Genomic DNA, 23,382 nt, shown 5'->3' with positions numbered 1-23,382 from the left:
CCATCAAATCTTAGATATAAGATATATACTAAGAAATATGTATTCATTTGTGTTATAAGCCAAATCTTTCAAATCTTAAGAAACAACAAGTATTTGTTGCCTACTTCTTACAAGGTATTGAGAATTCAAAGGTGCATGGAATATTTCTCTCTGGAGGACACAAATGCCACTTGCACACTCTCTACTTGGAGAGGCTCCATGACAGCCCAATCCCTTGTGTTCTCTTACTTCACACTGCAGGCAGCATTAACTTGATGTCTATATCAGTTCTATACTATCAGTATATGTACTTCATTGCTCAGGAAGACTTTAAAGGCCTTTGAACACCTGCTAGATAGGTTCTAGCATAATGAAGAATCATTTGCTTCCCTGTCTGTAGTTCAAACATGAATATTTAAAAATTCTATTTTAAAAAAGTTTTTTTTAATAATTTTTTTGGTATTTATTTATATCCCATCTTGATTCAAAATGGAATCAAAACCTACACAATTGTTAGGACAATATATATGCTTTACATCTAATACTTCTTATAAGTGAATTATTTGACTTCTGAATAAGGATGGCTTGCTCCTCTAGATCTTTTCTAGATCAACATAAAAAAAATGACAGCAACTTGGATACTTCAGAAGCATCTTTTAGATGCACTCATGATGCCTGTTAGAAATACAAATAGCAATGAACTTTTTGATTCCTTGACCACAGTCAGTGGGTGTTTTTCTGTTTCGTGAGTCACAGACATCTGATGTAGATCATTGCATGTAGGATGCACTAAAAACATACTTTCTGATTCAGGTTAAATTCTAAGACACATATATTGTAAGCCAAATCTAAACTGGTCTCTACCTGGAGCTATTCATACTCATTTATTTTCAAAAAAGGAAAGCACTGTGCCAGCTTTTTCTGAATAAAAATATATCTTAAAAGCTTTCTTTCTGTTTTATAGCATGAATATTTTAAGTAATAAGGTTGTCCTTACGATGATTATAGCACCATCTGAAGAAAGATGTAATAATAAAGTAAGATTTAATTTATGCATTTCTATTTTCAAAGCCTTTTTTTTTAAACACTTGCTATATCCCATGAATCTCTGAGGTTTTCTGATATAGAAGGCAGCCAAGGTTCAGCTTCCTAACAGAAGGCTATTGCCATAAAGCCACCAACCTGAGAAGGCATTTTTATTTCTATAGAAAAGAAACAAAACAGTATAAGACTCATGTCAAGGGAGAGAACTTGATTAAACCTCTGAAGATGGAACTTCATTACATATTTGAATACCTAATCTAGTCCACTTACGAATAGAACTTAGATGTTCAATTCTTTTTTAAAAAATATCCTAGGCCAGAGCAGCCTGGGTGGCTCAGCGGTTTTACGCCTGCCTTTGGCCCAGGGCGTAATCCTGGAGACCCGGGATCGAGTCCCGTGTTGGGCTCCCTGCATGGAGCCTGCTCACTCTGTCTGCGTCTCTGCCTTTCTCTCTCTCTCTCTCTCTGTGTCTCTCATGAATAAATAAATAAAATCTTTAAAAAAATATCCTAGGCTGTTTTGCAAATAAGCAAGTTAAGAAATATTTGAATTGGATTGTATGTTTAGGCCATTAAAGGATTAACCAACTCTTATTTAATACTACTACTACTACTACTACTAATAATAATAATAACAAAAGCTCAGAGTTTTACAAGCTATCAGTATTTCCTCCTTTCCCAAATCCCTGCTTTCAACTTCTGTAGGTGCTTTTCAGTATACAAGTCTTGTAAAGGGTAAATAAAATAGAATATATAATACAGTTATCTCCTTAGCTGCTTAATCATTTTGTGTATGTTTAAGATGAAAATGGAGGGATCCCTGGGTGGCGCAGCGGTTTGGCGCCTGTCTTTGGCCCGGGGCGTGATCCTGGAGACCCGGGATCGAATCCCACGTCGGGCTCCCGGTGCATGGAGCCTGCTTCTCCCTCTGCCTGTGTCTCTGCGCCTCTCTCTCTCTCTGTGACTATCATAAATAAATAAAAATTAAAAAAAAAAAAAAAAAAAAAGATGAAAATGGAAATAAAATTGCTATTACTTTTTACTAAATTCTATCACTGCTTTCACATTTGAACATTAGATGTGCTCATCGGCGAAGGATTTAAAATCAATCTGCCACATAGGATGAATGTTTATGGAAATACCGCCTCAAATGTTAATGTAATATTGTGTAAAAGAGCAATTCCACAAAAAACATCAGATTCTTAGGAATAAACACACACTGAGAGTCAAAGAGGTTTTCATGTACCACTGCAGAGAGTCACATGAAATTATCACTTTGGCATGCCGAGCACCACCGGATCCCTAGTCTATTCTGTGTTATGCACTATGGATCTGTAATCACCAAGACTGTAAAGGACATGCCTTTCTTCGTAAATGTCTTTGGAGGCCTCATTTTTCCTTATTTGCATTCTTTGAACATCTGAGCACTTTCAGGAAAATATTTATAAAAGCCTATAAACTATGGATTATAGTTAAAATTATAACCTCCAAGGAAAGCATCAACAAAAACATCAAATATGATTCTTCCCCAGAGTGAACAGGAATGCAGTTCTCATTCTGCCAATCCATCCTTCTGACATAGCCAGGCCTCGTGCTGTGCCATCAGTACCCTCAGCTGACTTGAAATGTTCTTCAATCCCATCCTCACTTCAGGGCCTTAAATCCTTTCTCTCCATGAGCCTATCAGGGGAGTGTCCAGCCACCGTATTTTTTTTTTCTTAAATCTTTTTGGACTTGCTTTCTATATTAAAATATTAACATTATCTCTCCATATAAATATATTAAATAAGATGCAGACCTGTTCCTTCAACAATTATTTTATTTATGTGCTCATTCAAAATGCTTATTCATGGCCTACTTTGGTATGGATGCTGAAACAGGCATTTCTCTTCACAATTAAACTGTGAGTGTCCTACATGCCTTACCACCCGGGGCTTTCAGTACCAAGACCTGCCTCATGGTAACAGCTCAATAAATATGAGATTAATAATAATGACAAGAATATAGTTTTGAAAGAAGCTATGGTTCATATTCAAAATAATGTGCTTAATAAATGAGAGCAGAAATACTCTAATTAGTATCGCAAATCATGATTACAGGTGAGACTAACTTCGGACACTTTGGCCTCACAGAAACCTGGCTCTGCACTTAACTGTGGCAATTCCAGAGTTTCCTTGTGAGAGGAGCTTAGAAGGTGGCAATCTAGTTGGGAAGGGCACTGGACAATATGGCAGAAGATCTGAGTGTGCTGTATTACAACCAACCAAGCTCAGCTTCCCAGAAATTATTGCAGAATTTGAACCCATTGCCCACAGCAGGTATAAATCTTTCTACCAATGTTTCTTTTCCACCTCCCGTACAAAGAATTTTCATTCTTTCACTATTTGTTAATATAATATATGCCCAGAACTCTTGTAGGTAGTGATCATGTCTCTCAGGCCCATTCCTTCTGTTTTACATGCTGCTGTCATCTTGATTCCTATACCTGTTGATTGAACCATCTAGGGCCCCCTGACAAACAATGTCTTGGCCTAGTCACCTTACAGTGAACTTGACACCTACTATATAACCAACAAATGGAAGTGCCTCAATTCTAAAACCTTAAGTTCTAAACTTCTACAGGCAAAATATAGCTGTCCTTTTCTGTATTCTTTTATTCACTCGACTTGTTTGACACCTGTAGGCCATCCAGAACACCTCTATCACTATACCTTTAAAAAGCTTTCATTTTCCCCATGTTATTGCAATACAATTGACATGTATCTTACATGTATCTACAGATACTATCTGTATCATGTTTAGCATAATGATTTGATATATGTACATATCATGAAATGATTACCACAATAAGTTTAGTTAACATCTATTACCTCACAGATACAAAGTTCTTTTTCTTTTTTTTTTTTTTAATTTTTATTTATTTATGATAGTCACAGAGAGAGAAAGAGAGAGAGGCAGAGACATAGGCAGAGGGAGAAGCAGGCTCCATGCACCGGAAGCCCGATGTGGGATTCGATCCTGGGTCTCCAGGATCGCGCCCTGGGCCAAAGGCAGGCGCCAAACCGCTGCACCACCCAGGGATCCCAGTTCTTTTTCTTATAATAACTTTTAGCATTTACTCTCTCAGCAACTTTCAAATATACAGTATTGTTAACTACAGTCATGTTGCTGTAAATTATATCCCCAGAATTTATCTTATTTATAACTGGAAGTTTGTACCTTTAGACTGCTTCCCCCATTCGCCCACTCCGATCTCTGGCAAGCTGTTCAGTTTTCTCAGATTTAACATATAATAGGACTTATTTCATATAGAACAATGCCTCAAGGTCCAATCATGTTGTTGGAAATAGCAAGATTCAATCCTTTTTATGGCTGAATAATATTCCACTGTGTGTGTTAGTGTGAATGTATGTGTGTGTATGTATGTATATATCATGTTTTCTTTATTTATCCACTGATTGACACTTAGGTTGTTTCCGTGTCTTGGCTGTTATGAATAATGTTGCAATAAACATGAGAGTATAGATATTTCTTCAAGATCCTGATATCATTTCCTTTGGACATATACACAGAAGCAGAATTGCTGAATCATATGGTGGTTTATTTATTTATTTATTATTTTTGAGGAACCTCCATACTGTTTTCCATAGTAGTTATACTAATTTATATTCTTACTAACAGTGCACAAGAATTCTTTTTTCTCTACATCTTTTATCAACACATGTTATCTCTAGTCTTTTTTATGGTAAGTCATTCTAACAGGTGATCTCTCCTTGTGGTGTGGATCATTTCCCTGATGATTAGTGATGTTGAGTACTTTTTCATGTACCCACTACATATCTATAGATTTTTTTGGAAAAATGTCTATTCAGTTTCTCTGCCCATTTTTTAATTTGATTGTTTGGATTTTTGATGTTAAGTTATATGAGTTCCCTATATATTTTGGATACGAACCCGTAATTAGATATGATTTGCAAATATTTTCCCACATTCTATAGGTCACCATTTCATTTTGTTGATGGTTTCCTCTGCTGGGCAGAAGCTTTCTAATTTAATGTAGTCCCACTTATTTGTTTTTGCTTTTGTTGTCAAATTGTTGCTTTCCATTCCTCTAGTAAGTACTTTTTAATGTACTAAATATGTGCCATGCATAGCCTACCTTCTCAGAAAAATACTGATAGCCACACATTAGTCTTCTTCCTGAAATAATTCTTTTGAGGCAAAGGATTTCTGCATAAAGTGGACATGGTGAGGAGATCCAAATTCCAATGTTCTTTTCTTTCCTTTTTCCTTTTCAATTCTGAGTGAACTACAGTTACAAAACAAGTGATGTGAGTTTCAGGGTCAGTGACAATTGCTGATTGTAGGCTGCTTCCTTTCTACTTAAAGTGAAAAATTCTCATTCAGTCAACACATTTCTTTTCATTAAGTGAGTTATAGAAATAAAACTATGGATAAGACATTTGCACCAACCTCAGTCCAAAGCGAAAGACGTGAAAACAATACAGCACCATAATTATTTCCAATAAAACGTGTGAATCTCTACCAAAGTTAGGAGGAAGGAGATAGGTGCTCCTGCTGTGATGATTAGGTTACAGAAGGAATTAGGTTTTAATTGTGTCAGAAAATTGTTCAGAACAAATATAATTTTACTTGCCACAGGGAGCAAAAGAAAAACAATCAGGAAAAGATATTTTATTGAAATACATTTGGAATTTTCTCATGACACTACTGTGACTCTGATGATTTCTTTTAGTTCCAATAGACCTCATCATGACAGCCATTAAAACTGCAGCAACACATTCTCATGCTTATTGAAAAAAAGTAAAAATTAATCATACTTAATTGACATTTTGTTGTTACTACAGCCAAATGCAGAGGAAATAATTGGCTTTATTTTCTGCTCAAAACTTCTCTTGAATTAATTATAATCTAAGGCACAGAACTGTGACAGGAACTGTGCACCTGGTTTTTCCACCACTGTTTGATCCTGTATATAATGATTCTATGCACCATTTCAGAACTCAGAGAATACCACCAATTTTTTTAAATTTAAGCACATTTTTCTTTTTTTAGTAACTCACCAAAATAAATAAATAAGGAAGGAAATGTTCCCTAACTCCTTTCAACTTCTGGTAAGAGCACAGAAACCTTAAAGGTGATAGGAATTCTTGTTAAAAATGGTTTCTCTAAGAGTCCTCCAGTTTTCACTAAAGAAACTCTATGCCAGAGGCTGACTGAGTTGGACAGAGAAGCCTAGTTCATAGCCTTCCAAAAATTTTCCTGTACTTGCCAGACAACAGGCTGGGGATACTGGATACTGGATAGACAGCAAGGTGGAACAAAAGCTTTGGAAATTGTCAATGTTTAGCACTCTGGTCTTATTGGATCTCAGAAGCTCACCAAATCTCTATGGCCAAGGACACAGGATTCCATGTCAGGGTAAGAGAAAAGAACTGAACGGGTGCCACAGTCTCTCCAGCAGAAGAGTGGAATGGGAGGTTTTCTGTTACCTGAATGCACAGCGACCAGGGACAGGGGCAACCACCATGGGCATTTCTCAGACCCAATAATACTTTTCTCATCAGAAGATAAAGGCAGAGGAAAAAGGCAATTAAACAAACAAAAACACAGATAACATGAGAAATGATATGAGAAAAATGCGTAGTATTCCCTTAGTACGAGGAAGAAAAGGCTGAAAATGACTTACTTAGAAACCAGAATAAACAGAGGGAAGCTGGCTCACCATTATGAAAAGGTGAAAGCCAATAAAAGATAAAAAGATACACATATTGAATTATAAAAAAAAGTGGAATGTGAAATGGGGAAAAATCATAAGCTAACTAAAATTCTAAAGGAAAGATGAGAGTTTGGAACTGAGGCATCCACATAAGGCTGAAGCCCTCAAAAGTCTCTGTGAATAGGTAAACTGCAAGAAAAACCCCACACAAAGAGCAGAAGTGTGAATTCCCACCTGCTTCACCTGGTTCCCAGTGGATAGGAAAAAAGGGCAAGGACTTTCGAAACATTTTGAGTCATAAACCTACCCTTACAGAGGTTGGAGATGCAGCTCATACCTATTTTAAATTGTGAGATGTTTGGTCTTATGTCTTGTATGCTAAGTAGTCATAGGTAATAAAACCATTTGTATGTAATGCTTTTTCTAAGAAGCTAGGGATAGGGCTTGGAGACCTTGGACTCCCTTTCATTTTCAATATTCATAAAATATAAATTGGAATAAATTAATATCATATATATGATATATATCATATATATACAAAAATATACATATATATATATACACACACACACACACATATATATATATATACATACACACAAAACCATTGCCTTTAATGCCTTTCCTCAAATGTGGCAAGGATTAGGGGATGCATTCAGGCATGGTTACTCATACAAATATAATAATAAATAATATACTCTGGTATATTCACTACATAATTTAAATTTTGGAATAAAAAAATTTGCCAAATTACTGATTTGTGTATTTATTTAGTGTTTTATATTCACCCCATCATCCTTTAACATAAAGATTTCAATTTGCAATACAAACTTTTGAATTAATAAGCAGAAATTTAGAGAACTGAGAAAGTTTAATCAATTCACAGAGAAATGACTACTCTAGATCTTCAAGATAAAGAAAATTAACCCCATTGCATTCACTCATTGCTAGAAGGCTTCTGGTATGTTTTTAAGGCTTTGGAAGATGTTTCACCGTGACCTTTCAATGTAGCAGGGAGCCTTTGTTTGCAGGTGTAAAATTAATCAGGAATTCCAAATCTACATTTTAGGCTATGCTTTGTGATCACAAACTTTACTCTTAAGGAGTTATTAGTATCATGATTCAAAAAGCTATGGATAATGATTGCGTCAGGAGAAAGACAGCTTCATGAGCCATTCAAGCAAGCATTAGTAATGTCGCTATGCTTTGTGTGGGCAACTGCTCTATGTAACCCTGGAGACATTCCTCAAACTAAAATGGTAAGATGGCCAGAATAGTGGGTTGATCATGATGCAATATGTTTAAAGAGTACCCATGAACCATATGTTGGGTTGGCTGCTACCCTAAGTTTTTGATTCAACTGCCTGGGATAAATATACATACCTACCACCAAATAGCAACACCATTTGATTTTAGAATTAGGCTCAGAGCAGTGAATTTTCCAAAGCTGCTAAACTAGTTAATATCAGAGCTAGAATAGAACCCAAGGTTTCCAACTGCCACTCCATTCTCTTTCCACCCATGTTGCCAATTCTTTTATATCTCTGTCTTCACCCACGATCAAATCATGAATAAATTAATAATTACTTTAAAATGTCAGCTTGTCATTTTTAAGAAATCAAAATAATTCATTTTCATATTTTGAGTTGCACTGTCACAGCCCCTTCAGATATGGCTTCTGAAATTAGGGCACAGAGGCCATTATAATATCCACAAGTATACAGTAATGTATGACCTTGAATGATAAATCATCCTTGTCTTTATCTTTGATTGATTATGTTCTCTAGCATGAACTAGACAGAAATTTGAATGGTTAGTCTGAAAAACTTGTTCTTTAATAGGCTTTAAAAGGAAATGTCTCCCTACATCTTTACAGCTTTCTCTTTGGTTGTTTTTTTTTAACAGGCCTGTAGCTTTGAATTGAAACAGAAAGAAGGGTAATTAAAATTATCAAACATTTAATGAGAATATTATGGTAATAGAGAAGATTGTGCAAAATAAGGCATCTTTAATTGATCGAAGGAAATTTTACTTTTAGACAAAAACAAAACTTCCAGTGTTAACTTTTCAGCAAAATCATTTAAGTGAAAATCGTACTCCACAGAAATACTGTGATGGTGTCTCACTTTCTTTTTTTAAAAGTTTTTGCTTAAATTCCAGATACTTAACCTACAGAGCAATATTAGTTTCAGGTGTAGAAATTAGTGATTCCATACTTCCATACAATATCAGTGTTCATCACAAGTGCCCTCCTTAATCCGCATCTCCTATTTCATCCATCTCCCCACCAACCTCCCCTCTTTTCACCATCAGTTTGTTCTGTCTACAGTTGGTCTGCCTCTCTCTATCTCTTTCTTCCCCCTTTGCTCATTTGTTTTGTTTCTTAAATTCCACGTACAAGTGAAATCATATGGTATATGTCTTTCTCTGACTGACTTATTTTGATTAGCATAATACTCTCTAACTCTGTCCACATTGTTGCAAGTGGCAAGATTTCATTCTTTTTTTCTGGGCTGAGTAATATTCCATTATATATATGTATATATCACATCTTCTTTATCTTTACATCACTTGGGCTCTTTCCATAATTTGACTGTTGTCAGTAATGCTGCTATAAACATCAGGGTGCATGTATTCCTTTCCATTGGTATTCTTTTATTCTTTGGGTAAATACCTAGTAATGCAATTGCTGGATTACTTTAAATAGACACCATTTACATGCCATTCAACCTTAAAGCATTTATCTGAAGTAAGCACATTGTCCAAAACATCAAAAGTTTTTTCTAAAAGGCAATATTTTAAATAAACATCCTACCACCCCCACAAACTTGTGATAGCCAATTCTGTGAAAATCAGCCTCAAAACAGGAAAAAAAAAAAAAAGTGATGCCTAATGTTATAGAAGATAATCAGAATTTATATCCCCACTGCATCATTTCCTTCTCTTTTTTATTACTTGTTGCCAGAAAGGTTTTGGTTTCTTTCAGGGTTTTAACCATTCCTGCCACTTACGCGCAGTTAAATGACCATGAACACTACTGATGAGACTAGAGAGAAAACAAAAGCAAAACTGAGCATCTCAAGGATTCCTGCTGTAGTCTCCAACTCATAAAGGCTCTGTTCCCAGTCTGCCTGCCAGAAAGCTATGTTTCTGTCCAAGCTCTTGATACTCTCAAGAACTGTTTACTTTTTTGAGTGAGGCTACACTTGGATCATATCTGGGAGATAAAAGAGGAAAAAAAAGGAAACAGATTGCATTTTTTTTTCTTCCTTAACAATTATCCTCTTTAACAATTCACATACTATTGTTTTTTACATTTTAGAGTCCTCAGGTAGGTAGTTGTTTTTAAGTTTTAATCAGGAGGAAATAGACTGTAATGACATATCCCATCTTATCCAGTCACATTTTGGAAGGTAGCTATGCTCACACTATACCACCAATGAAAAGTAAGTCACACACACACACAAAAAGTCACATTTTAGATTTTGAACTTTAAGAATTTAAAGTATTATTCGTTATGCAAAAGCAAAATCATAAAGCAAGAAAAATGTGTTTTCTGGCCTCCTGTGACAAATCTTTCAGGCCTCTTCAGTCCTCAGTGCCATAGTCAACACAAGGAAATTCAAACATTACCACCAGACTAATTTGGCACCTCTTCAAAGTATTTCTTAAATATTTGTCCAATGTTTATGTTCAGGAGAAAGAGTAAAACAACAATCTTTGTAGTTACCCGTGCCTGTCTTCCACAGAAAATGGTTTAGAGACCATCAGTTGTCAAACATAATACCTGAAAAACTGCTCTTGAAGATGGTTCTGATATCATGCATTTTATAAAGGCATATTAATGTCAGAGGAGTTTTGTATTTTAAGCTTTATATCTTGTTGAATAGTAATAATAACAGCAGGTACCAGCACTGGACACACAGTGTTATATGCTAAATGCAAAGATGGATTATTAATGAAATCCACAAAAATGTATGTGATAGATACTATTGCAGTCAATATTTTAAGTAAAAATATTCAGGCCTAAAAGTATTATTATTTTATTTTATTTGATTCTTAAATATTTATTTCTAAAAGATAAGGATCTTCTAAAAACATTACCACAATATTATCACATCTAAAAAAATTTAACAATTCCCTAATATAATTATATACAGTGTTCAACTTTCCCCAAATATTTTCTAATTTATTATATTTTTTTAGTTTGTTCAAATCAGTATATAATTAAGATTTATATATAGCAGGTATTGGCATCCATTTTGTACAGAGCCAGATAGTAAATATTTGATATTTTATTGGCCATATGGTCTTTGCTGCAACTACTCAACTCTGCTGTTTTGGTGCAAAAGCAGCCATAGACTAGGCATAAATGAATAAGAATGGCTGTGTTCCAATAAAACTTTACTTACAAAAGCAGGCAGCAGGCCCTATTTGGCCCACAGACCACAGTTCATCAATCTCTGATATACAGCAATAGGTTACTCTCTTAAAATATAGGCTCTTTCTTCCTCTTTTTCTCCCCATCTCACTGTCCACTTTCTCATTATAACGCAGTCTATCTATTGAAGATGATGAGTTATTTTTCCTACATAGTCTGGATTTTATCAACTGCATCTTCAGGGTTAATTTAACATATTCCTCTCTTCTGTATTGCCTTTAAGTTTATAATTCATTCTAGAGCCTTCAGGTTTGATTTGGTGACAAAAGAGACTACCTTAGAGATCACATGCCATTTTAGCCAGGCATCTGATTCCAAAGCTCATGCTCCTAGCCACAATGATTTAGCTTACCCTTGGTGACCTCTTTTAAAAAGCTCTAGCCTGTGTGTGGCAAATGTTCTAGTTAACTTTCAAATTTGTTGCCAGTTGAGCTCACAGATAGAAGTTTTTCTTCATAAACAGCAGCTTCAAAAAGTCATTCAGCATGTATAAATATTTAGGCCAACAGTGTATTTTGGAGAATTTTTTTAAAAAGATTTTATTCATGACACACAGAGAGAGAGAGAGGCAGAGAAAAGGCAGAGGGAGAAGCAGGCTCCATGCCAGGAGCCCGAGGCGGGACTTGATCCCGGATCAAGCCCTGGGCTGAAGGTGGCGCTAAACTGCTAAGCCACCTAGGCTGCCCATATTTTGGAGAATTTTAGGCCTTGCTCCATCCTTACCTAGTATTTAAATATTTGCATCAAAAACACTGGTAAAGGAGAAACAGCACTAATCTAAAATAGAGTTCATTATCAGGAATTTCTTGTAAGTTTTTGTTAAACGATCCAAAATGAAAAGGAAAATCCTGTGCTGAGAACCCCTAATCTCTATATTGTCCACTTAAACACAGTTTGATGCAAATTCTTCTCCCTAATGGACTGACTACTTACAGAGCCAGGCTTCCTAGATCTTAGATATGATCAAAATATGCAAAATTTCAGAAAATAATATGGTTCAACCGAAATAGGTCAGCTGTTTGTTGCTCAGAGCTATGATTACTTTTCTCTTTATCTTATTAAACAATGCTTATTTTGTTGCTACATTTTGCCCTGATAAAGAAAATGAGTTTACTTTGGAGAAAGTATGTACAAACTCATTACAGATTCAGAATTTTTAATTTGCATGTTCCATTTTTATAAATGAATTGCTTAGCTTTTATTTTATTTAACAAGTTAGTTAAACAGACATCTGAATAGTAAAAATGCTCCCTGATGTAGGCAGCAAAGTTTTTGAGTTTTCTTCTGCTAATATACTTTCCTTCCAATTAAAAAAAAATATTTTCCTGTAGAAATTTCTACTTTGTAAACATTAGGTTTCTGAAGTATTTAATATGTATAGAATACTTTAAATTCAGATTTCACCCCATCTTTATCAATATTCCAAAAGCATATTAATTTTTAATAGCTTGGCTACTATACCCAACAACATGCTGATTAGAATTATGAACTGTATCTAAGGAGAAAAACATTTCAGTAAAAAAGCCATTAAAAACTGAGGTTTCGGGATCCCTGGGTGGCGCAGCGGATTGGTGCCTGCCTTTGGCCCCAGGGCACGATCCTGGAGACCCGGGATCGAATCCCACATCAGGCTCCCGGTGCATGGAGCCTGCTTCTCCCTCTGCCTATGTCTCTGCTTCTCTCTCTCTCTCTCTCTCTCTGTGACTATCATAAATAAATAAAAAATTAAAAAAAAAAACAAACAAAAAAAAACTGAGGTTTCATTTTAAATCAATACAGTTCTGATACCCAGGGAGACTTTTATTTTAGAATCTGTGTGTGTGTGTGTGTGTGTGTGTGTGTGTGTGTGTGTATATACATTTTAAGATTTTATTCATGAGAGACACACAGAGAAAGGCAGAGACATAGGTAGAGAGAAAAGCAGCCTCCTTGCAGGGAGCCCAATGTGGGACTTGATCCAGGACCCCGGGATCACAAACAGCTGAAGGCAGTCAACCACTGAGCCACCCAGGTGCTGCCCCTGTTTTATATTTTTAATTCTGAAACATTTTCAACATAAAAGTATTTCACAAGTACAAAAAGCATAGCTCTTGAGTCCACTATATATTTTCAATTCTTGTTAATAGTTTCTCATATTTGTCTTTTGGGTGTTGAGTTTGGTAAGTTCTTTATAGACTCTGGATATTAATCTTTTACCTGATATGTCATTTGCAAATATCTTCTCCCATTCCATAGGCTGCCTTTTAGTTTTGTTGTTTCCTTGCTGTACAGAAGTTATTTATCTTGATGAAGTCCCAATAGTTCATTATTGCTTTTGTTTCCCTGGCCTCTAGAGACATGTCTAGTAGGAAGTTGGTATAACCGATGTCAAAGAGATTACTGCCTGTGTTCTCCTCTAGGATTTTTGTGGTTTCAGGTCTCACATTTAGGTCTTTCATCCATTTTGAACTTATTTTGTGTATGGTGTAAAAAAAGTGGTTCAGTTTCACTCTTTTGCATGTTGCGGTCCAGTTTTCCCACTCCTGCTTATTGAAGAGATTTTTTTTTCCCATTGAGTATTTTTTTCCTGCTTTGTTAAAGATCAATTGACCATATACTTGTGGGTTCATTTTTGAGTTTTCTACTCTGTTCCACTAAGCTATGTGTATATTTTTGTGGAAAGAGTCTAAATATCCATTGACTGATGAATGAAGATAATGTGGTGTGAATATATATACAATGAAATATTACCCATAAAAAGAATGAAATATCGCCATTTGCAATGACATGAATGGGGCTAGAGAGTATTATGCTAATAAAAATAAGTCAGTCAGAGAAAGACAAATACCATGATTTGACTCATATGTGGAATTTAAGAAAGAAAACAAATGAACATGGGGAAGAGAGAAGAAAACCAAGAAACAGACTCTTAACAAACTGATGATTATCAGAGGGGAGATGGGTGGGAGGATGGGTTAAATAGGTGATGGGGATAAGGAGCACACTTATTATGATGAGCACCAAGTGTTGTATGTAAGTGCTGAGTAACTAAACTCTACACCTGAAACTAGTATACTGTACACTATGAAACACTGAAACACTGTATACTATGAAACACTGAAACACTGTACACTATATTAACTAACTGGAATTTAAATAAAACTAAAAATGGGGGGCACCCAGGTAGCTCAGTTTGTCAAGTGCCCCACTCTTGATTTTGGCTTAGGTCATGATCTCAGGGTCATGAGACTGAGCCCTGAACTGGGCTCCATGCTCAGCAGGGAGTCTGCTTAAGATTCTCTCATTCTTTTCCCTCTGCCCCAAATCCCTGCACTCTGTCTCTCAATTTCTCTCCAAATAAATAGATCTTTTTAAAATTTTTAAAAAGAAAGAAAATAAAGAGGTATAAATGCTTAGTTTATACTTTATATGAATGTTAAAGAATCCTAACTCCAATCTAGCTCCAATCTGGGCCCTATTAACCGACTGCTAACCTTGATATAAGGATAAGCAGGAAGGTGGCAAAGAGAGCATTTTGTAAAGCTGAAATCAATCAAAAGACAGTTTCTATGAAGTGCCAAGTAAAATCAGATGGGCACAGAGAGAATGCCAAAACAAGACAGAGAGTAGACGATGTAGAGGTCCAGTGGAGGGTGGGGGGGGGGGGGGGCGGGGGTCAGTGTTAGCCCTGGCAAAACATTTGCTGACATTTGTGAACAAACTCATGATTGAACTGCCAAACTGAATTCTATGAATCAGAGAGATATATTTATTCAACACAAGCATTACAAATAATTTTGAACAGATAGACAATCAGAAGGCACAGATGAAGTAGAAAGGGATATAGAATATCCTGTGTGGTTCACAGGGTCCTTGTTTGAGACATGTTTTTCTGTCTTTGAATGATAGATAAAGTCCTCCAGTGAGATTTTACAAGGTTTTTCACACAGTAGGAGTTTTAAGTTGGTAAACATTTCCATTTCATAATCCAGAGAATTTTATAGGTAATATGATGATCTTCAAGAAGCCATGTCTCCTAGATTCAGTCTTTTTAGTATAAGTAATTCTTTAGCTAGAAATTTTCTACTAAGGAGATTAAATAGAATAAAATATCCCCCTAACAGCAAATGCCAGGAGGCCTACTAGAGGAGACAAATCTAGTCATCAGCCTTCTTTTCTTTCCCCTTTGGCATATTCCCAGTAAGTACCAGCAGCTTTATTTTCCTCCTCCTAACTCACTGTCAAGTTCCTGAGGCCTCAGTATGCTAAGAGAATTGTTTATGAAGTTGAGTCAGCTAAGAAAGAAAATTTCATTATGAAGGTGTATTTCAGCTGATGACATGGTAAACAGGTTTATGATATTCCCCCAATAAATCTGTATAATTTATAATAAATTAAAGATGAATACTAGGATTATATAATAAGAAAAATTTTAAGAAATAATAAGAAAAGGAGATAATAAGAAAAGGAGATAAACAATCCAATAGAAAATTGGGCTAATAACATGAAAGTCAGTTTAATATAAGAGGAAACATGAAAGGAAAATTGACATGAATGATGTTCAACTTCAGCAATAACAGGGAAATGAAAATTTTAAAAGCAATAGGATGCTTCACACTGAATATATTGACACAAACTAAAAAACAATTAACAGCATCAGGTGTTAGTGATTAGGTGGAGAAATGAAATTTGTCACTGAGTAAAGCTAAAGATGTGTATTTTCTAAGATATAGCAGGCTACTGGACAAAGGAGTTCTGTGCTCATTTTAACATTTTTGTAATAACTAAAAATTGGAAATAACAGCACCCATTTGTAAAAGATGGCTGGATAGTCTAGATCAAAAATGAATATAGCTATTAAAATGAATAAATTAGGTCTTCATGTATTAACAGTGATATATTTTGAAAACTGTAATGTCAAATTATTCAAGTTATTTTTTTTTTGTAATGTCAAGTTATAAGGAAGAACAAAGTATTGAAGGAACAGAGTTACCTAAATATACAGGTTTTGAAAATTATATACAAAAAATTTTGCACACAAAGCCCACACAAGATCGTCTTTTCGTATATCCATACTCTTAGTCTTTTAAAAATACAGAATCTGAAGTAAATGTGAGAAACTTTTGTTTTTTTAATTCAAGTTAGTTAACATACAGTGCAGCACTGGTTTCAGGAGCAGAATGCAGTGATTCATCACCCACATACAACACCCAGTGTTCATCTCAACAAGTGTTCCCTTTAATACCTATTTAACACCTATTTATCCCATCTCCCACCAACCTCCCCTCCAGGCAACCCTCAGTTTGTTCTCTATAAGAGTCTGTTTTGCCTCCCTCTCTCTTTTTATTTTTTTCCTTCCCTTCCCCTATCTTCATCTGTTTTGTTTCTTAAATTGCACATATGAGTGAAATCATATGATATTTGCTTTTCTCTGGCTGACTTATTTCGCTTAGCATAACACATTCTAGTTCCATCCACATTGTTGCAAATGGCAATATTTCATTCTTTTTGATCACTGAATATTCCGTGTGTGTATGTGTATACATACCACATCTTCGTCACCCATTCATCAGTCCATGGACATATGGACTTTTTCCATAATTTGCCTATGTTTATTGTGCTGCTATAAACACTGGGGTGCATGTGCCCCATTGAGTCAGCATTTTTGTGTCCTTTGCATAAATACCTACTTGTGCAATTGTTGGGTCATAGGGTAGTTCTATTTTTAACTTTTTGAGGAACTTCCATACTGTTCTCCAGAGTGGCTGTGCCAGTTTGCATTCCCTCCAACAGTGCAAACAGGTTCCCTTTTTTCCCCATCCATGTCAACATCTGTTGTTTCCTGAGTTGTTAATTTTAGCCATTCTCATAGGTGTGACATGGTATCTCATTGTGGTTTTGATTTGTATTTCCCTGATGATGATGATGACGTTGAACAACTTTTCTTGTGTCTGTTAGGCATCTGGATGTCTTCTTTAGAAAAGTGTTTATTCATGTCTTTTATCCATTTCTTAACTGGATTGTCTTTTGGTTCACCACATTAATAAAAGAAAGGATAGGAATCATATGATCCTCTCAATAGATGCAGATAAAGCATATGACAAAATGCAGCATCCTTTCTTGATAAAAACCCTTAAGAAAGTAGGGATAGAAGGAATGTACCTCAACATAATGGGGCCACATACAAAAGACTCACAGGTAATATCATCCTCAGTGGGGAAAAACTGACAACTTTTCTCCTAAGGTTAGGACCATGACAGGGATGTCCACTCTCACCACTGCCATTCAACATAGCACTGGAAGTCCTAATCTCACCAATCAGACAACAAAAATAAATAAATAAAAGGCATCCAAATTGGCAAGGACATGCACCCCAGTGTTTTGAAAATTACTGAACTCAGAAAGTCTGACTCCAGAGTCTGGAAGATCAACTGTGCCATATTTTCTGTTACTACCCGACCATTTGAGTTCTTTGCATTTCACTGACATTGTTTTATATCAACTTGTCCTCTGCAACTCATATGCACATTGTCCCACTTATTTTTTACTTAAGTAAAATTAGAGTAGATAATATATTTGTATTAATTTTAATATCTTCTTCTATAATCTGTGAACCAGATTTTTGAGAATGTTGATTTGCATCCTTATCTTGCCATCCTTTTCTATAGCTATGCTTACTTAAATACAGTTCTCTTTGGTCTTAAAAAATTGTTATATGATGCTAAGGACAACACTTTCATAAAATCTTGACAAGTATATATTTTGTGTATACCTATTTGGAGTCTTTATCAACTGATTAAAATTAAGAGTTTTTATTTGGAGTGACATATTTTTCTTATCATGATGACTGTATATTTACCATCTTGTGACATAATCACCTTGGTTTTCTATTTATTTTGAAAAAGACTTTGAAAAAGTAGCTTCTGTAAGATTCCATAAACTGCTGACTTATTTTCTAAGGGCATGCATTGTTTGGCTGTTCAAAACTGAGAACAAAATCAAAATATTGATTTTAATTTCTCAATCATTATGCCATTGGGACCTTGTGTTGTAAAGCTTTGTGAGTAATTCCTTTGAGTGGTTTTCCTCCTCTTCAACCAGCTATCATCTAGGAAAAGCCAGTCAGTAAACTAAAATAGTTACAAAGCATCCATGGGGTGAATATCTCTATCAAAAGCAACAGACATGGTTCTAGTAAGTTTTCTGTTTATAAGAATTTTGTTAATAAGTTTACAGATTTCTCTAGATAACTAGATGGTATGTGATTTTTATAGAATCAGCCTACTGATCAGGAATTACTAAAATTTTATACTACTGAAAGCTAGTTTATCAATATATTTTATTTTTAACTTTAACAAAAGTAGAGTGTCCTGTTTATGTGGAAAGGTGACATGGAAAAAGGCATGACTACTGTTGATAATGCTGTTATAAACACCAGGGTGCATGTATTCCTTTGAATTAGCATTCTTATATTCTTTGGGCAAATACCTAGTAGTGCAATTGCTGGGTCATACAGTTGTTCTATTTTTGACTTTTGGAGGAACCTCCATACTGTTCTCCAGAGTGGCTGCACCAGTTTGCATTCCCTTCAACAATGCAGACAGAGGGGTTTCCCTTTCTCTGTGTCCTCACCAACACCTGTTTTTTGTGTTGTGAATTTAGATATTCTGACAGGTGTTAGGTGATATCTCATTGTAGTTTTGATTTGTATTTCCCTGATGATGAGTGATGCTGAGCAACTTTTCATGTGACTGGTGGCTACCTGATGTACAGCTTCTTTGGAAAAATGTCTATTCATGTCTTCTGTCCATTTCTTAACTGGAGTACTTGTTTTTTGGGTGTTGAGTTTTATAAGTTCTTTATGTATTTTGGATACTAACCCTTTATCTGCTATGTCATTTGCAAATATGTAATACCGTAGGTTGCCTTTTAGTTGTTAAAGCATGTTAACACACTATTACCTGCCAAAAAATAGTTATTGTTGTGTTCTTCTTATTCTCAAGCAATTTTACAGTCAAAATACCTATGTTTGAATTACAGATTTAAAATATGTTCTTTCTGAAATCTTAGTCAAGTTGCTTAAACACTCTAAAGTTTGATTTATCTATATACTAGGTAAAAAGTACAACTACTTCATGGAGACTTGTAAAGATTAAATGAGAATGTAAATAAAATTTCTTGTCTGTACTTAGTTGCTTTCCACACAAATAATCTGACTTCATCAAAGTCATTTCCCACACTCCTTCCTGTTTTTAAATTCTATGACCTTACCTTGCTTTTTTAGAATGCTGGGCACACCTTTTATTTATTTTTTAAAAAGATTTATTTCTTTTAGAGAGAAAGAGCAGTCAAGCACACATAAGTTGGGGGAAGGGCAGAGGGAAAGAGCCTTCAAACCAACTCCCCACTGAGCACAGAGCTCCATTCAGGACTCAGTCTCACAACCCATGAGATCATGATCTGAACTAAAACCAAGAGTTGGATGCTTAACCGACTGAGCCACCCACACGCACGCATCCCTGGCCACACATTTTAGAAATTCCACCCAATGCCTCTATAGTCGGTTATCTTCTGCTTTTCTTTTTCTTTTTTTTTTTTTTTTCTTCTGCTTTTCATATAGATGCTTCAAGTTGTTTCTTTTCCATCAAGTCCTCTTAGGGAACTGCAAACTACCTTGATCACTTCCTTGATGGCAGAGCCTACAAACACCGTCAAGTATTTTAGCACCTCACTATTTCTCAAATGGATTTTTAGCTCCTTAAATTCAGTAACAATTACTTAAAAATATCTCACGGGGTACTAAAGAGAGTTCACCATTTGTAGTCCCTTGAAAAATTACTGCCAAAAAAAAAAAAAAAGGGATCCCTAGGTGGCACAGCGGTTTAGTGCCTGCCTTTGGCCCAGGGCATGATCCTGGAGACCCAGGATCGAATCCCACATCGGGCTCCCGGTGCATGGAGGCTGCTTCTCCCTCTGCTTATGTCTCTGCCTCTCTCTCTCTCTCTCTGTGTGTGACTATCATAAATAAATAAAAATTAAAAAAAAGAAAAATTGCTGCCTAGATGATTTATCATGTCATTTACTGAATTCAATTAGATTATACAATATTTTTGGAATATATTGTTAAATGTAGGGAACTTAGAGGTAGGTGATTGGTTAAACACTATTTAAAATTAGTTACATAATATCTTTTCTAATTAAGTTTTTCTTCTTTACCAAAACATTTTTTCTGTCTCTGATTTCTTTTAACTGTGCTTAATTCTATCACAGAGACGGTAATGCCATTACAACAGTTGACAAAGTGAACACATAATATACCAGGGTCAACATTAAAATATGAGAATGACGTCTATTCCTTAAACACGATATCAGCATTGATATGAGAGGCCTAGAGCATGAGTTTTCAACCTTAGCTGCACAAGGAATACCTGAAGAGCTTTAAGAATCCCAGTATTTTGCATCTTAAACCCAGAGATCTCCATTTAACTGAACTAGCATATGGCTTCACAATGGGATATTTAGAAGTTAACCAGATGATTCTCATGAGCAATTAAAAATAAAAACCACTGGTGAGAGGCTTTTTTTCTACTTAGCATCTTCTCCCATTCACTTTTTTCTCACTGTTTTGCTTTAGGAACATGCTGCCCAATTAGATTTCAGGCCATTCATCTAACCATTCCTTGTCATCAGTGGCACCTCTGGCATACGTATCCATGTAAGGATGATAAGATGGTATTTTTCTGAAAATATCTTTATAATTTTAGTAGACAGTAATAGTATTCACATACTCTAGGGAAAAAAAGGTAATAACTAAAATATCAACCTGGCAAGAAGCACAGAGAGGAGAAAAAGAAAGAAAAGTCTATAGCTGCATTAACCATAAATAAGAGTTACAGTTTCAGGCTACATGTACCTGATTGATGGTAGCCAGAACATCAGTGAAGCTGTTTACTTCTGATAAAAGCAGAGATATTATAGATTTTCTCAACAAGCTGCAACTTCCCAGGGTTACCAGACTCTGAGACACAAAATGCTGCACCTGAAACTAAAGATACAAATGAATAGATTTCTACTATCAAGTCAAGTCAAAATATATTTAGTGGTCAATTTCTAAGACTTTATTACTAAATCTATAGTGTCAGGAGTACAAAAGGTGTCAGCATAATTCTGGATCATTCTTAAGCAAATTATGAAATAGACAAATTATAACTTATATAAGTTATAAAATTTTCTATAGCAGTTAATATTTTGAAATATATCACAAAGTGCTGAAATGGAAGTTTTAGTTGAAGTATCAAAATAAATAATTATATTTAGAAGATAGACCATATAGAGAATGAATTAAGAAGATAAGACCCTTAAGCCCTTACCCACTAGATATAAGTATAGGTATAGATATATATAAAAGGTGAAAGAATGGAGTTTGAGGATATCTTTTGGGATAGATATTGGCACACTATGAATTCCACCTCCAGACTGGAGACAGGTGGGAAGGACTTCTTTGTTCTCCATAAGTCAAAGGAGAGGCACTTTAGATAGAGGAGAAAACAATGCAGAACTCTAAATTTTCACCTAGAGAGGCAGCAAAAAGTACTCACCACTAAATAAATGTAAAAGGACAATGGAGACAATAAACTATATCCCATATAATTATTAGGAGAAAGGCCATTTGATTATTATTTTTTTTAAATATTTTATTTATTTATTGAGACAGAGAGAGAGAGGGGCAGAGACACAGGCACAGGGAGAAGCAGGCATCATACAGAGAGCCTGACGTGGGACTTGATCCAGGGTCTCCAGGATCACGCCCCGGGCTGCAAGTGGCGCTAAACTGCTGCACCACCGGGGCTGCCCAAGGCCATTTGATTATTAATCACATTAAGGTGTGTATAACTCATAGCTGGAACTTCATTAAATATATCCCTTAAAATATCTTAGAGATAGGCTTCAAAAGTATCTTGAAACAAAGAAACAGCACCTATCTTGCCATTGTTCTATATGAGATTAAAATAAAATTGAGGAGACACTGCTTTTGTATATAAAATTTAAATGACATTGCTAAATAATGCCACATGAAAAAAGGAAATGCCACCTGTGTCCTTTAAGATAAACATTTAGGTGTAGATATTTCTCAAATTGATACTTCACTAATATAATGTAAAAGTTAATCAATGACAACAAAACAGTGAACAGATTATAAAGTTCAAAAGAAATTTCTCTTATAAATCTGGATGTGCATAACTAGTTCTTAATAATAGTTTTCTAAGTCAATTTGTCAACTTAATCCTAAATAACCTCATCAATCTATTACCATAAGAAATCACAGTTATTTTCATTGTTGCTTTTTAATAACGTAACTGGCTAAGACTCATACCCTCTGTAATTCTCCAGTGCCACTTTTTTGCAGATTTTTTACATTTTTCTTTGAACCTGAAAAAAGAATACCCTTATTTAAGCTCTAAAAAAAAAAAAAAAAAAAAAAAAAAACTCTGTTGAGTAGTTCTCTGATGCTCTAGTTGTTTACATACCTCGTTTCTTAATATTTAAGTCTTTGGGAGATAAAGTCAAGAAAAAAATGCACAGTAAAATAAAAGGTACTTTAGAGAGTGAGAATAAAATTATGAGGGTAGTCACGGGGTTAGTTTGTGGAGTCTGGAATCTAACACTGCCTGAGTCAAATCTTAGCTCCACTGCTTATCAACTTATACTAGCAAGCTATTTAACTTTGTATGTCTGAGCTGCCACATTCTGCAAAATAGTGATTGTGATGGCACCCACTTCAGTTGTTATACATGTTAGATAGTAAAAATGGCTAGCATAGTACCAGGCACCTAGTAAGTATTCAATAAGTGTTACATGTTAATACAATGTGCATTGGTAATAGAAAGCACTGACGGTTACAGGAGTTTAATTTGTTGAACCCTGGAAAGTTAAATACTAGAAATAAAATCTGTTTTCCTAGGGTTAATATAATCCTATTAGAGAACACTGCTCAAAAGAAAAGTTCATCATGAAGACCGTTTCCATAATCTAGATAGGAATTGTTATGGTCTCCCCAGTATGACTGAAGTTCATAATAGAACAAAGACTAAGTATATAACTGTTAAGGCAACTTAAAATTATATGAACATTTTTATAAAAATGGCTTCTGTTCTTCCTTACATTTTAATTGACACTTGCCCTTTTGTAAAAACAGTGGA

At 35.2% G+C, this 23,382-nt stretch overlaps 1 protein-coding gene across 4 annotated transcripts in view; it reads right to left on the bottom strand.

Moving 5' to 3' along the window:
* The window catches only part of MEI4 (meiotic double-stranded break formation protein 4), a 207,708-nt gene that overhangs the window by 41,843 nt on the left and 142,483 nt on the right, over positions 1–23,382 (bottom strand). For 3 of the 4 annotated variants that reach the window (XR_005367934.1, XM_038554567.1, XM_038554568.1), the window contains exon 4: positions 21,096–21,227. The exons of the other annotated variant lie outside the window; for it this stretch is intronic. Coding sequence is in view for 2 of the 3 variants with exons in the window: in XM_038554567.1 (XP_038410495.1) it covers positions 21,096–21,227 (132 nt within the window). In the remaining variant the exon portion in view is untranslated. The remainder of the gene's footprint in view (positions 1–21,095; positions 21,228–23,382) is intronic. 4 annotated transcript variants of the gene reach the window in all.

Source organism: Canis lupus, chromosome 12, assembly GCF_011100685.1.
Source record: "Canis lupus familiaris isolate Mischka breed German Shepherd chromosome 12, alternate assembly UU_Cfam_GSD_1.0, whole genome shotgun sequence".
NCBI classification, from domain to species: Eukaryota; Metazoa; Chordata; class Mammalia; order Carnivora; family Canidae; genus Canis; species Canis lupus.
This window is presented reverse-complemented; position numbering and strand designations above follow the sequence as displayed.